Source organism: Coenobita brevimanus, chromosome 26, assembly GCF_032717465.1.
Source record: "Coenobita brevimanus isolate Jiangsu-jjx chromosome 26, ASM3271746v2, whole genome shotgun sequence".
NCBI classification, from domain to species: Eukaryota; Metazoa; Arthropoda; class Malacostraca; order Decapoda; family Coenobitidae; genus Coenobita; species Coenobita brevimanus.
In genome coordinates this window covers 9402659-9419229 of record NC_136979.1, presented here as the reverse complement: position 1 = coordinate 9419229, position 16571 = coordinate 9402659, and the positions used below count along the sequence as shown (strand labels likewise).

At 48.2% G+C, this 16571-nt stretch overlaps 1 protein-coding gene and 1 non-coding gene across 2 annotated transcripts in view; both read right to left on the bottom strand.

The window, feature by feature from the left end:
* Positions 1-16156, bottom strand: part of LOC145394180 (aminoacylase-1-like) — a 113316-nt gene extending 97160 nt beyond the window's left edge. The window contains exon 1 of the mRNA XM_080268163.1: positions 16051-16156. Coding sequence (XP_080124289.1) covers positions 16051-16132 — 82 coding nt within the window. The 5' untranslated portion in view covers positions 16133-16156. The remainder of the gene's footprint in view (positions 1-16050) is intronic.
* Positions 10018-10136, bottom strand: LOC145394286 (5S ribosomal RNA). The gene has a single exon (XR_013896359.1). It is a non-coding gene; the product is annotated as a 5S ribosomal RNA (ribosomal RNA).
* Positions 16157-16571: the final 415 nt, after the last annotated feature.

The following is a 16571-nucleotide window of genomic DNA, read 5'->3' as shown; positions in this document are numbered from 1 at the left end:
GTTGTACTGTACACTACATAAAATATTTGTTTTCTTTTATCCTAAAACACTGTTCTGCCAGGTTTCTGTTGGATAGCATAGTACACACTGGGGTGGGGAACTTCATCTTTAGAAACAGTATTACAGTATCTTCGTCATAGTCAGGATAAAAAATGGGCCATTAATTTCATTTGTAACTGCACTGACGAATCCTTCTACAGCACAGATCGTATTATTAGACATTTCAAAATGTGTGTCAACTGCACAAGTGAACGAACACGGGAAAAGGACGTTAACTTAGGAGAGCACTAGAATGCGCTCATCATTCTTCAAGTAACTAATATTTTCTTCCCACAGTTTCCCACGTTAATTAAGCACACACGCTGTGTTTAAGCATACGGCCGTTACATAAACAAATGGTACTGAAGGCTAAAACTGCTGATTAAGGAAGGAAATATGTCAGAATCCAACTATGTGTGTGTGTGTGTGTGTGTGTGTGTGTGTGTGTGTGTGTGTGTGTGTGTGAGAGAGAGAGAGAGAGAGAGAGAGAGAGAGAGAGTCAAATATGAATAAATAAGTTATCAAGAGTTGCCACATGCCTTATTCCCTACACTGTCAGTATTTCATTTAAAAAGCTTGACTCAGAATCTAATAACAGGTGAGATGCTGAGAGGCCGTACCGTTATGTTCAATATTTTCACAGCTGTGATGAACAATAACTGATTATTATCAGTTACATACCCTTGACTTAGTCACACTGCAAACATCCCTCTGACTATCATTTTGTATAATACTACCAGTTACTAGAAGCTGATGTGGCCTACTCATGTGTGATATTTAAAAAAATGTCCCTTAGCCTCTCCACATGTACAGTGTGTTCAGTAAATACGTGGTGTAAATCAGGGGGTGTATACCTGAGACATAAATTAATGTAAATTTCTAAAGAGCCATTTGCAAATCTCAGTAGTTTCAGACTTACCGCACTTAGTAAAGTTAACAGGTTTGGTAAGAATGTGCTCAAAGCTGCTGAGTGCATGTGACACACTGAAACACACTACGTGCGTCGGTGCCATTACGTAACACTGGTAATGATGTGTGTACAGTATCGGAGACTGTTGTCACCCTTTACATATTGCCATGCCATTAACGACAAGGGTGTTGCTGGGTGGTTGAGTGAGAAATGGTGGTATGAGGAAGGAAAGGTACGGGGGTGGGGGGAGTGACGAACCAGTTATAAGAGGTGCTCATAAGGGGAGGCTGGTCACTTAGGCCCCTACACCCGTACAACTGAGGGCGACAGCTGAACATGTGGATCAACCAGTGTTAGTGAATCACACAGAGGCTGACATGGAAGACGACTCCTTTGGTGATCACGCAGATATATGCCTGACACTGGGTGAACGCGGTGGAAATGCCACGGATGCAGTACGGCTGTACAGGGAACTTTATCCAAACTGCAAGGTGCCGAACTGGGAGACATTCCTTGCAGCTGATCGTTGTTCACGTGAAACAGGTACCTTTTGACAACGTGTAATTCCAGGTGACAGGGCGACCACAGAACATTCGCATGTACAGTATGGAGGACTGGGTACTACAAATGATTAAGGAGGATCCTGAGATAAGTATTCGACGGACTGCTCGTGATCTGTGGCAGGCAGTGGGGACCGTGTAGAGGATCCTACATGAACATAATCTCCATCCATACCACCATCAGAAGCTACTCCACAAGCTCTGACTGATCGGGACTATCTTCCACGGATTCAGTTCTTTCAGTGGTTGAAAACTTGTCGCTTTCCATCCCTTGTGCTGTTTACTTATGAAACAACGTTCTCGAGAGATGGCATCATTAATTTACGCAACCTGCATACTTGGTCTATTCACAACCCACATGTAATGGTTCGAAGATCTCATCAAGTGTGATTTGAAATCAATGTATGAGCAGGTATCATTGTTGACTATCTAATTGGCCCATACCATCTACCCCAGCGGCTGACAAGTGAAACTAACAGACGTTTCCTTGAGGACACATTACCACAGCTGCTGGCGGATGTGCCCATTGGAATACGGCGGCAAATGATGTTTCAGCATGATCGCTTTCCTGCCCAATATGTTAGAATAACAAGGGATTGCTTTAATGTTGTGTTTCCTGGACAATGGATCAGGCGAGGTGGTCCAGTGCCATGGCCACCTCTGTCACCTGATATTCCTCCTCTTCATTACTACCTATGGGGACACATTAAAAGCAAGAGTATGCTACAGAGGTCCCAAACCGTGAGGAATTGTGGCGTCGTGTGGAGGACAGTGTAACACTTGATCACAACATTCCCGGGGCTTTGGAACGTGTGCGACAGCCACGTCAGCGACGGGCTGCAGCATGCACTGAGCAAGGAGGCCGTAATTTTGGTCATTTGGTGTAATGTTAATGTAAAATCGGTAAAATGCATGTGGATTCTTAATAAATAAATCTGACTGTTGGTAGACGTTTCATTTGCAATCCCCTGATTCCAACCCAATCCTAACAAAAATGTGGAGCGCTTTAACACCAGAACTATTGAGATTTGGCAATATGGTCATTTAGTAATTTACATTTATTTATGTCTCAGGAATACACCCCCTGATTCACACCAGATATGTACCGAACACCCTGTAGAAAACTGGACACTTGGGCGAACGAAGCAGATATGATTACAGCAAATTACTTTCACACATGAGACAGGATAACAATGACTGATTATATCCGGTGATTTACCAGTGGTGAATATTATTCTCTACTGATGAAACATCTTCACTGCATCCACTAAGCATTTAAAGGGAAATGTTAAATATCCTCTCTCTCTCTCCCTCTCTCTCCCCTCCCCCTTCCCCCGTTTTGTTGTCGTGCGAGGGCTTTGGAGACTAGACTGGGACTTCATGCATGGGGGAGCCATAGCAGGGTACCTTATTAAACTACACGGTGTGTGGAAGTTTGATTATTAGGTGGATGACGCACTTACGTCTCCACTTTGTTCTGCCCCCTCCCATCTCCTTGGGTCCCTGTTGCCGCCTCAACTAATTTTGCAAGACTTCTTTCTTCTACTGTTCCTTCTTCCCTTTCTCTTATCCTTTCCATTCTATCTTTGGTTTTAAATAGAGTAGAATTTTCCACGTTCATCATAATTCTTATCAGTGACCCTCAGTAAGTTGCAACAGGAAGGATTAGGGTATGCCCCTGGACTACTGGTCTGGCCAATTGCAGGGATCATGGTGGTTCAGTACCACCCCAGTGTGTGGACTCTGCGGAGGCGGAACTGCTACTGAGCTGCAGCTTTCGGATCCAGGAGTGCTGTTGCTTAGTAATAGGACTCTTGGCCAGTAGCAGGTGGCCCATCATTGTGCTGGAATACTCTGCTCTCCCATATAGTGCAGCTATCCCTTCTTGGGTAGGGTAGGGAGTACACCCTGCCAGGCCTCTGGACTCCGGGTTCCACCCAAACAATTCTTTCTTTTCAATGGTCATGTTGAGCCTTGTCCTTCCCATGAAAATTATGGAAACTATTTCTGGTTCCCCTTCCCCTAGTTCTGCCGATATTTTAACCACAATGGCGACCCCGGCTTCTCTTCCGATACTTCTCTGGCTCTTACCACTATCTCTCAACCTGTTCCATCCTGCTTTACTGCGCCATCTCTCGCCTCACAGTCCATTCTAAAATGTCGAGAATAGTTACTGAGGACAGCACAACACCCCCGGGAGTAGCCTCCAGAGGGGCAGACAGAGCTCGACCCAACCCCAGGCGACAGGGACATAAGTCCACCCAGGCCGTGCACCCCTATGACTCAGAACTAGCCCGCTGCCACCATAGCAGGAAACGGAGACTACCTTGCGGGCGAGCTGATCCTTGACAGGATCGGGGTGGAGCTACTTCCTTAGCTCCAAGCAGCACCGCAGCGATGGTCAGCAGCCACGCCCTTTGTGGGACAGCCAGTAGCCACTCAGACCTCCCAGAGACGGCCCATATCCGCTCGGAAGGCTTCCTAGAGACGGCCTGCAGCTGCTCTGCCCTGCAGGAGAGGGCCAGTAGCCACTCCCCCATAAGAGCCACAGCCCCGTAGCCGGGCTCAGGCGACAGCCGGTAGCCATGCCCTTAAAAGGCCATGGCCTGTAGCCAGGCCACACGGAAGGAGATGGCTGGTAGCCACTCCCCAGTCAGGTGCTGCTATACCCCCCCTACAGGAACCAGCGATGGCCGGTAGCTGCACCCGGGAGAGAAGGGTACATCCCCTTTCCTCCTGTAGTTGCCTCAGCAGACAGGACACAGGCGACAGCCAGTAGCCGCACCCATCAGCAGGAGACAGCCTGAGCCAGTCCTCATCGGCACTTCGTCCTCCATACGGGGCTCAGGTGACGGCTGGTAGCCATGCCTACAAGCAAGTGACAGCCGGTAGCTGTACTTCGCCTGCATCCCCATCAGGGAGTCAGGCCCAGGCAATGGCCGGTAGCCGTGCCTACGACGAAGGGACGGCCGGTAGCCGCCCTCGTTTCATTGCCCACGGGAACCCAGCAACAGCTGGCAGCTGCGCCAGGGAGGAGCATCAAAGCCCCTCGCCCTCTGTGACTCCACTACAAGAGGGCATTCTGCCATCAGACCTACTGACAGGAGAGGGTGCAGACAACCCTACTGTCCACCACCAGCGAGGCAACCTTCAGGAGGGAGGCCTCAGCCTCGAGGATCCATGGAGAGGCCCTGTACTATCTCCAGGGCTATTCTCCGCACAGTTGGCTCCAGAGGGACCCTACCTGACGGACTCCGATGGAGGCCGACACCGTAGCCCATCCGTGATGGCGTCTCTGACAGCAAGAGACTGCAGCCGAAGGGCCCCTGCGGCCACCCCCAGGATCCCTGGGTGAGACCTTTCCCCACCCTGATGCAGACGATTCTCGTCCTCTGTCAGGCGCCTGAGTGAGAGCTTCATGAAACTCTTCGGCCCCAGTCCCAAGGGTCAGATCCCAGTTCCCAGCCCCGACAGCATGGGGTCCTTCGCCGCACACAGCCCCAGACGAGAGAGGATGCCCCTACAAGTGATCCTGTGGCCACAGGATACGGAGGCCCCTAGCGGAGCTCAGCCCCCTTCAGGAGCCGGGCTGTGAGCTCTCCCGCTGCCCTCCGCCAACGCTGCCACCCTACCCAGTCCCGACAGTGATTGACAGTGGAAGTGCAGTGACTGAAACAGTGACCTAGACATCAGGCAGTGTGTTGGAATACTAGAGGGAAACTAAGCCCAAATTCTATCAGTGTTACAGTATCGAAAGTACAAACCAACAGTGAAACAGTGACAGGGCGAGAGGAGCCGAGCAGTGAATACAGTGACCTGAGTGAATGTGTATCTCGGCTCTAGTAATATAATTCTTCCGCGACATAAGACCTATAGCCACGCTACCTATTCCAGCCACAGTGTACCATAAATTCCCCTCAAAGTTACAGTGACTGATTCCCCTGCCCAGCACCTAAAGTGCTGTTCATTGTACCATTCACTTTGATCCTGAGCTATTGTCTAAACAGTATCCTGCGAGATACTGCTACTCCCAATCTCAGTACATGTTTTATAATTGCCTAGATTCCTGTTTGTGACATCTACCTGTTCCACATTTAGAATTTGCCAATATACGTGTAAGGTTGTTGCCCTGAGTTTTTGTGCCCCGTGTCTCTCATAATTTACTAAGCTCCGGTCTAGAAAGGGAACCCAGCTGCAGAATAGGCGTTCAAGGGACGGGAGGCCGACCCTTTAACACCTAGCATAACACACTCCATCTACAACTCAGTCCACCTGCTCATCTTCTTTCAAACCTTATCTGCCTTTCCCCCCTCCTCCATCTACCCATCTTCAGCTTCGTCCTGTCCATATACTGCTTCCTGACTCACTAACCCTATCTTGACCACCTTTCTTTTTGGACCCTAGACTTGGTGTCAGTATTTTAACATCAGTTCCCAAACACATAACCTCTCGCTTCACCTCTCACTGTTATGACAGGTAGGCTCAAGCATTACATTATCTGTACGACCTAGTGGCTCTCCTCTCCTCAAAGTACAAAATGCAGCCCAAGAAGAAAAAGTTATATCTCTAATTGACCCTTTAGGCAATCCATTCTCAGTCTCTCCAAATGTACATTTAAATTCAAGCACAGGCACTGTCCATATTCCCTCTTTCTTGTCCTTTGGCAATGGGAACTTAACTGTTCTCAGTATATCAAGCTCATTCTCAATATATCAAACTCACTGAACAGAAATACCAAATTCTTTCAATCCAGTTATATAATCCCTCCCCAAGGTCGCTGCCTACAACCAGCCAACACTGACAAGATTGTAATGAAATCTAGAGATCTTCCCACCTCCGTTATCTTCGTAGGTACAGTCCTCTCAGTTAAAGAATACGTACCCCCCCCTCCGCCCTCGTCAAAGCACATCCTGCAGGCGTTTCGATCATCCAACAGAATACTGCCATTCACAGACTGTGCCAACTGTTCACAAGCTGGACATGCACTCTGTGTCCACATGCACATCAACCTTCCATTCCTGTCCAAACTGTGAAGGGCATCATACAGCCTCTTACAGAAAATGCCCTACTTGTATTTTTGAGGCCGAAGTGTCCCATACCCAGTGGAAAACAGGGCTTACCCCCAGAGAAGCCCGTCAACAAGCACGTCACTTGGGACACTCCCCTGGCATCTTATATGCACACGTGGCCTGACCCACTCCTATAACACAAGCTTCTGTTTCATCTAGTGTTTCTACTGCTGTCTCTCTCTCAAGTTCTTTCACTGCTGTTGCCTATCTTCCTGATTCCTCTTCCTCTTTTTCCCTCTCTTGTTAGTTCTGATCCCTCTACCCCACCTCCTTCCCATACCGTATACTCCTGTTCTTCTCTTCCCTCACCGTCTTCTTCCCCGCTAACAAACGTAGAAGAAGGTCTCTCTCCCCCTTCCTCTACTGCCCAGCCTATCCAAGGTTCCCCCTTCTCCAAACAACAACGCAAAAATGTTATTTCATCAGCTCACACTGAACCTTTGTCCTATCAAATGGAAACAGAATCTCTGCAAAGTATCATTAATTATCTTCACCGTACCTCTTCCTTGCCTACCCTTGTCACTATGGAAATACCTGGTACATTCCCCCCCTTCTCTACTCCCCCCTACTCCCATTCCTCCTACCTCTCCTGAGCCTTCCCCTCGTTTTCCTTCTACCACTCCTGCGCCTTCTCTTCCCCTCTCTTCTGTTTCCCACTTTTCCTCTATCTACCAGTCACCTGCCTCCTCTATGATCTCTACGCCTTCGCTATCTTCTCCAATCTCTTTCGTTCTTGATTTACCCATGCCTCCTTGATACTTGTTATGCTGAGTGTTTTAGGTCGACTCCTCGCTCACTAGCGACTGAGCGGGGTCCTCTTTCCGGACCGGAAGTAAAGCACCAACAAAGGAACAGGACATAAAAACCAGGCAGTATACCTTAACACATCTATTGCCTTAATTCTAAACCGTTACAATATAACAGAGTGATATTTAAGATACAGGATACAGGGACACAGAGTTAGACTTTGATATCACAAAATACAGTTGCACTTAACACACGATATGATACATGTATACCAATGTCTTTAGTTATATATATGGAGATACCCATATTTCATTTAAAGCCAAAACATATATGCATTTGAGAACAAGGGGAATAAACAAGGTTAAGAGTCCGTGGGGGAACTACTACTATAAAGAAGACAGGGTCCGGATCGCGACACTTGACACAGTCACCTAGTCGCGGCGGCACTTTACACAGGCTTTTGATTCTCCCGCTCACCCTGGTCTTCGTGCACAATTACTGAAAGTTTTTTAATTCTAGGGCATGTATGATTACTCTACTTTCTATGATTGGCGGTCCAAATACTTTTCTATTTTGCCGGGTCTAGAGTTCTTTTAGGTTAATAACGATTGTTACTGGTTTTACAGGAGTCGCACTCTGTCACTGTTCACTGTTCTTTTTCCCCTGGCTTATTCTCAGTATAAGGGGCGTCACTTATTTACCCGTGTTTCCTAGGTTTGATACACTCTGTCATCGGAGCGTGAGGAGAGGGCCCTAGGGGGACTTTGCCTGCAATGGACAACACACTACCCGCAGGGGAGTCACTGCCCAGGTCCTGGTCGTCGGTGAGGTGCAGGGAGGCCCTCCTGTCTGGGGGCCTTGACCTGATGGGAGGCCCTTGCCTCGGGGCCTCATTGGTGGGATGCAGGGAGGCCCTCCTGTCTGGGGGCCTCGACCTGAGAGGTGGCCCTCGGGACTGGGGCCAAACAGCTGGAGGAGGCGGGCCTGGCGTCTGCAGCTCCGCGGGGTGAGGGAGTCAGGGTCGTCCTCGCCTGTAGTCTGCTGGTCTCGCCTGGGGGTCCTGGGGGTGCGATCGTCTGCTGGGAGACGTGCCATCAGGGTTGGACTGCAGCCTCGTCTCCGTCTGATGTCTGTAAAAGGCAGAGATTTCCCAGGCGTGGGAGGCAGGTCCGGTCTCGGACTTTGCCACCACTCTGGCGACACCTCCGGGGCAACACTCCTGGGTGATGACGAACAGTTCCCACAGGGGAACGAGATAGGAAGAGGGTCCACGGAGACCGTGTCCTCTCCTATATACAGGGAGGGAAGCACAGAGGCGACTCTCTCTCCTGGGTTTGATACAGCCGTGGCTCCAGGTCTTCTCGCCCTGGGACCGACTTCTAGCTGTATTCTAAGGCCTCCTGCCCTTGGAGTGGCTAAGGGGCCTCTCGCCCTTGCGCACTTTTCTGGCCGTAGCCTTGGGCCTCTTGCCCTGGGAGTGGCTAAGGGCACGGATGCCCTGGTGCACACGTTAGGCTGAAGCCTAGGGCCTCCTGCCCTTGAAGTGGCTAAGGGCACTGTCGCCCTCGTGCACATGTTAGGCCATAGCCTAGGGCCTCCTGCCCTTGAAGTGGCTAAGGGCACTGACACCCTGGTGCACACGTTAGGCCGAAGCCTAGGGCCTCCTGCCCTTGAAGTGGCTAAGGGCGCAAGCACCCTGGTGCACACGTTAGGCCGTAGCCTTGGGCCTCCTGCCCTTGAGGGTGTAACTATGGCCGTCGCCAAGACGTTACTTGGGACTGAATCCTGTTCAGTCCCACCCCACTGCTGGCAATGGTTGTCCCGCCCGCAAGGTCGTTGGCGTTCTCCGGTCACCTGGTGTCGGGGCAGTTGCGGGGAAAAGGGGCTCAGTTCAGTAGTGTCCCGGTGACTCGACCTGGGTCACTAGCCCCCCCATTGTGTCCTCCTGGGGTGGTGGTGTGGTAGCGGCCCGGTGGTGGGGTGGGTGGTCTGGCGGCGGGCATTTTAATACTCTCTCTTTCAACACCGTAAACAATCTTTGCATTCCTCCCACACTTGATTCTCCATAGTCAACTGGAATTCTACAGAATTCCATAGCTAATTAACCCAAGGACGATGTCGTCCAATCTGACAGACCCACACACCCTTCATCACGTAATCTCAAGGGGTTCCACAAGGTGTCAGACTTGACTGTCCATGTAGCCTCACTTTTCTTTTGGCTTTCATCGAGGAAGGGTGAGTTGTTGTTCCTTCACTCGTTTTTTTTTTTTTTTTTACAATTGTACCTGACAAATCGGACTACAGTGATATGTGTAGTATGGCAAATCGATCCCCTGTATCTGACAACAATAATAAGTGCAAAATTTCGGGAATTAGGACATCCAAACATCGGAGCTTGGTTGTAAGCAAAGCATCTGATGTAAATATGTTCATAATTTGTATGTAGCTATGTTTGTTGCCATTTAATATGTAGCAATATAGCTATGTGTGTGGCAACATGTATGTATGTAGCTATGTTTGTGGCTATGTAGCTATGTATATACCGCTATATTATTGTATGCATTTCATTTATTCATTCATTGCCAGACGCCATGTATCCTAAACGGGGTGGCCAAAGGCTTAGAGTTAACTGTTTTACAGGGAGGGGCACTAATCCTCCACCAACCCCACTTGACACGTAGGGAGAACGTTATGCCAGCAGCATCTGGTGTTCCCAGGCGGTCACCCATCCAAGTACTAACCAGACCCAACGTTGCTTAACTTTGCTGATCGGACGGGAAGCAGTGTACTCAACGTGGTATGGCCGTTGGCATTTGATTTGACATTTTAGAAAAGTGTCATGTACGTATTTTGTTTGTTATTAACATACAGTGTACTGTATATGTTATGCTTGAATTACATGCACTACAACAGCGTATCTTTTGGTTTCAGGTAAACATTCATACACAGCATTTTGCAAAAATGGCACGATGTGACCATGCAACAAATTCATGAAGGGTTACAGAACGACATTCCTTTCTCCATTGATGAAGAGCAATTAGACATTGTGGAAGCTGCTTTGTCACATACCTTCCTTTCATTTAATTTCGTTTGCTCATCATGTACTTTTTCAAAAACTATGTTGTCCCCTTATTTACCCTACTTCACTTGAAGGTTTCAGCGATGCTATGGACTTCAAATTTGGATGTGTAACTGAGCATTCAGTGAAGAATAACCAGTCCGAAGCCCATCACTCTAAATGCCTTTTTTTGTGATATTTTTTTGAGACATAAAAAAAAGGGCATTTTTAGATACTTTTTTTTCAGTACCCATTTTCAGTACGCACCTCCGAGTCACTGGTGATCCCTGTCTTACTCTATGGCTGTGAGACATGGACACAAAACAGTGATTTGAAGAGACAAATTGACTCCACTGGTACTAAGTGCCTTTGTAGGATCATGGGATATCGCCGGTACGACCGGGTACATAAACAGTGATGACTCCATGAGACTTAGTCGAGGTCTGTTACCCACATAATCCTTCAGCGCCATCTCCTGGTATATGGGCACGTGGCCTGTTTTTCTAAGGCTGACCCTGCCCACAGGGCGATCTCTGAATAAGTTAACCTGGGTTGGTGGAGACCAAAGAGAAGGCCACGGAATTCATTGCTGTAGCAGATTGATTATTCAAACTGAGATACTTGAAGGGGAAAGAGCTGCTGCCTGAAGGGTTGCACGAAGGGAACCCCGTGGGTAGAGTCGCGGAATGTGTGAGGCTAGGTGCACCTTGGCTTTTGCCCCTCCATGATGATGATGATGAACATGACATTCATTTTGTCACTATCAAATAATTACCATTTATAATTACAGAAAGAAGGTGGTGTTTAAATTAGAACTGTCAACTACTCTCTTCCAGACCCTTGAAGCTGTTGGCCCCCAAAAGCCTAAAACTTCCCAAGAAGTCAATTTATAAATTTGGGTTTGTATTCACAAAGGATTTTATGATATTTATAAAAACTTCCAACGTAAGAATCTCTGTAAATATGGCTGGGACCTCTATAAATTGGTAATGGAGGTTCCAGGATGGTATCTTAAATTGTCCCAGAGGCAGTAACAGCTGCAAAGAACTCATTTCAAATCAGACCCTCAGTAACTCAGTGACACTGACTCATTAGACTGGCTCCCAGAAAGAACTGGCATAACTTACTGTACAGTCTGAAAATACAAGTTAGAGATCTTTTTGATACTGGTTTATTGTAAAACAAATCATCATATATGTACCAATTATTTATCGGTGATTTTTCCTACTTAGATTTCTATGCTGATGTTAGTAGGCCTTTGCTTGCCGAATTACTGCACTGTGATAGACAGATACTTTTATTTCTGTACACAAATTGTTCTTCCGTCTCTCAAAGGAAGCAATTTATTCAGTAGTATATGCCCAAAGACCATGATGTGGTATATTTTATGTAACACTGTGCATGTACGGGCTTAGTTTATGTGACTCTGTTATGCTAGGCGTTTAAGGGTCGGCTTCCCGTCCCTAGAACGCCTAGAGTGTAGCTGGGTTCCCTTTCTAGACCGGAGCTTAGACACAATATGAGAGGAACAGTGCATAAAAACACAGGGCGACAACCTTACACGTGTACTGACAAATTCTTTACTGTGGAACAGGAAGACGAGTACACAATATCTGTCTATCTGTCTATTGCCAGACGCCTCAATCCCGTTTGGGGTGGCCACAAACAAATCGCCTCCACGTCGCCCTGTTCCCCGCCATTTCACTGCTCTGCTCCCAACTCACACCCCCCTCTCTCATATACCTCTCCACCCCATCCCTCCATCTCATCCTCGGCCTCCCCTCTCCCCCCTCCACCTCACTCACATACACTCTCCTCGTCAGTCTCTCACCCTCCATCCTCTCCACATGGCCAAACCAGCTCAGTGTGTTCCTCCTAATGCTTCCTATCACATCCACATCCACACCACAACGCTCCTTTATATCCTCATTTGTCAGCCTGTCTCTCCATGTGACTCCACAGACTTCTCTTAAATAACTCATTTCCACTGCTCTCACTCTTGACTTGTGTCCTTCCAACAACGTCCAAGCTTCACTCCCATACGTTAGAGTTGGTATAACAGTACTGTCATGTAGTAACTTTTTCACTTCCATGCTCACTTCCCTGTTTCTTATCACTGCTTTCAAGGAACCAGCAACCTTTCCTTCTTGTTGTACCCTTTCAAGCACTTCACCCTCCAAACCTCCATCCTTACTCATCACACTAACCAAGTACTTAAACGTACTCACATTTTCCATTTCCTCACCATCCAACCTCACTGTACATTCACTAATTTCACCTCTCTCAAAGACCATCACTTTACACTTCCCTTCATTCACCTTTAGATTCCGTTTCTTACACACTCTCTCAAACTCATCCACCAAGCCTTGCAGCTCCCCTTCGTCCTCACTCAACAACACAGTATCATCTGCAAACAACAGTACAGGGAGTTTCCAAACACTACCCTCTCTCACCAGGGCCACTCCAACATCCACTGCCCTATCTTGTACCTCTTTTATTACCCCATCCATGGAGACATGACGCATCCCTGTTTCAACCCAACCTTCAAAGAGAAAAATTCACTCAGTTCACCATCCACATGCACAATATGCTAATCAAAATTAATACATAGGCTGGTAGGTGGGTTTGGAGTATCGCACAGGATCCTAGATAGGCAGTAGTCTTAATTCGGATCTGGGGCAATACACAACTTTCACAGTCTCTGCACTAGAGGCTCTTTTCCACAAGGGAGGCAAAACACAGGTTTTATTAGCTCAGGGGAATTAGCTCTAGCACTGATTCTGGTTGTAGTTTCACGATAGTTATAAGAGTCATGTCACTGTTTTCCGTTTCCTGATTTACACAGGGTGGCAGAAAACTGACAGAGTTATAATAGGGACACTGAACGTTTGCCTCTCGCCTTACACAGAATAGATATGAACTGTTTCAGGTGTTTTTCCTTATTTCACCGAATCACACTTTGCACTTATACTGTACAGTTTTGGCCTCTCGTTGTCAGTCAGCAAGAGCCATATAACACTGTCACTGTTAGGGAATATCACTGATCGGGCAAAGGGGAAAGGGGCGGCCTGGGGGACTCACAGTCGTCGACCTGGGGTAGGCAGAGTTCCTTCAGGAGTCCCTTCGTCCTGTGGCCATGGGACCACTCTCAGGACCGTCGTCTCTCGTTGAGGGTTTGGGCTGGGCATGGTAGAGGGCCCCTCACTGTCAGGGCTGGGGTCATGGGTCTGGCCCTTGGGGTTTGGGCCAAACAGATCCTGGAAGCACTCCCTCAGGTGCATGGTGGAGGAAGGGCGCTGCCTTTGTCCGGGAGGGGTGAGGTCTTGCCCCAGGGTCCTGGGGGCGCACTCAGAGGCCTGTTGACTTCAGTCTCCTTCTCGTGGTGTCGCCCTCAGGTTGAGGCTGCGGCGTCGCTCCCAGCCGGAGTCCATCAGGTGGAGGTCTTCCTCAGGGGCTGACTGGATGGAGACGAGCCCCGGAGATAACACCGGGCCTCTCCACCAATCCTCGGGGCAGAAGTCCTCCTCCTGAAGGTTGCCTTGATCTGGGAGAACAGAGGGGAGGCCTGCATTCCTGCTGGTAGGTAGGGCTGGCCGCAGGTCACCTTCACTTTGCAGAGTCACAGGGGGCGAGGGCCTTTGGTGTCCCTCCCCAGTGCGACTATGGGCAGTCACTGGGTTCCCTTGGGCAACAGACGGAGGGCGGCTATGGGCCGTCCCTTTGCTGTCACTGCAGCTTTGAGCCATCACTGGGGCCCGACTCCCTGATGGGAACGCAGATGAAGCACAGCTACGGGCCGTCGCTTGCCTGTCGGCACGGCAGTGGGCTGTCGCCGAAGTCCCGTATGGAGGGCGACGTGCAGACGAGGAGCGGCTATGGGCCATCTCCTGCTTACGAGCGCGGCTATAGGCCGTCGCCTGTGTCGTGCCCTCCAAGGCAACTGCAGAAGGAGAGGGGGCTTACCTGTCTCTCTCCGGCACAGCTATGGGCCGTCGCTGGTTCCGCAGAGGGTGTAGGCAGCACCTGTCGGAGTAGCTATGGGCCATCTCCTTACTGGCGGCTCGGCTATAGGCCATGGCCTTTTTGTGTGTGCAGCTTTTGGCCATCACCGGGACCCAACTATAGACCGTGGCCCTTTGGTCGGAGTGACAATGGGCCGTCTCCTCATTAGCAGAGTGGCTATGGGCCATCTCTTGGTTTGCACAGCTTTGGGCTGTCGCTGGGGTGCTGCCCGGAGCTGTAGGGTCAGCTCCACCCTGATCCTGGCGAGGGCTAGCTCGCCCGAGAGGTAGTGCACTCGGACTGGGGTGGTCTCATCTAGTGCATTCTGGGGAATAGGGGTGTGCGGCCCTGGTGAACTTATGTCTGTATAGAATGGACATGCCGCGCACTACTGTCTACCCCTCCGAAGTCTCCTACTTGGGGTGTGGTGGCGACCTGGGTTGCCACGGCTGGTATTTCAGACCCTATGCACAGGATATCCTTAGCGACAAATGTATCCCCATACTTAAGTACAGGACACTGTGCACAAAGGGTATTCTGCATGCACAAACTTCGTGCAAGTGATATGCAGACGAGAAGCAATGGCCTTTGCCTCCTTACGTGTCAGTTACTTAAGTAATTATATTCTGTCATCAAAGGTGGTTAACAGTGCAATGATGCCCTTTTTTTTCACTTTAGAGGTATATGAAATGTTCTTAAAATATTTTCATTAACGCCTGCATATTCAGCAAGAAGCATCGAGTGCAATACCTGGACCCTACAACTGGTCCAAGGGACGAAGTTTTGACCCTGGTGTTCGACTAATTGTTCTCAATGTTCCTTCACCATTTCCTGATTATCAGTTATTCCACCATGTTTAACCTAATTCAGATCTAAACTGTTTAAGTTTGGTTCATTCTTGGCTGACCCTCAACACTTCCAACAAATCTGGTACAGATCGGATCAGATTCGTTTCATTTACCAGTCTAAATATGACGTAGCCCTATGACCTTGATCTCTGATCATCTGTTATCGAAATCACATCACTTCATTGTTGCCTGACCCTCAATCATTCCAATGTTTTGTTAAAACTAGATCAGAATTGCTTGAATTATCCTTATGATGTGGCCTTGACCTTGGCTGACCCTCAAACCTTTCACAAAGTTTAATTAAAACTTGATCAAAACTGTATTGAGTCACACAATACACACACAATCAAACACACACGCTGAACGATACAGTACCCTACCATCCGCGCTACGGGCGCGGATGTCCACAACAATCAGTAAAATCAAGATCATGCCACTGTGTACTACCGGTGCCACTATCTTCTGTTTAACTTGCCCAGTCTTTCACCTGATCATATTCTTCAACACACTTTACTGACCAGAGATGAACTTCCTTAACACCCTTCCCTTGAAATAAATGATTTTCACGTTACATCATAACCTTTAGTCAGCAGCACAAAGGCCAAACTCCTTCTCCCCCCCCCCTTAGTCATGTGTTACGTCCACATCAGTCGAGAACTTACCGTGGGTTAGTAGGCTAATGTGTAAGTAGCTCTAATGATGTCATCATTAACTTTATACATCGGAGCAACAACTACAAGAAAGAAAAATGGTATGTTCAGTACATTTATAAAATAACTACCAATCACAATCAGTTGCTTTAATTTGGAACACTTACCGTAATCTGGATCAGGTTGAACGGTTTTAATTCTTATATAATTTCGAAAATTGGTGATAGCGGGATGTTCCTGTTGAGCCATTGTGAAGTGAGAACACTGGCACTCGTCGCTAGATCTGTAATGGCACTGAGTGTGGTGAGGAGTCTGAGGACGACACACAACCAGAGTTGCCAACAGTCGCGGTTGCCAAATAGCAGCAGACATCCCTTGAAAGCCGCTGCATATACATCAAAAGTAGCCCAAACATTTAACCACCAAAATTTGTCCTTTGATTCCCTTAACCGTAGAAATGCATTGCAATATATTTGCAGGACCTCTAGGTCCCCCTAAGCTTGTGTAGCCAATGAACCGGCCCTTCAGTGTATTAATACGAGTATTCCTAAAAGTTCAGACTTAGAATAAGAGCTATGCTTTAATCTGAAAGTAAGTTATAAATTCTGAAGATGGAACACTTGTTTAAACATGAAATAATACGGGTCACCTTGAATCAATCATATAAAATAAAATCATCTTTATTCCA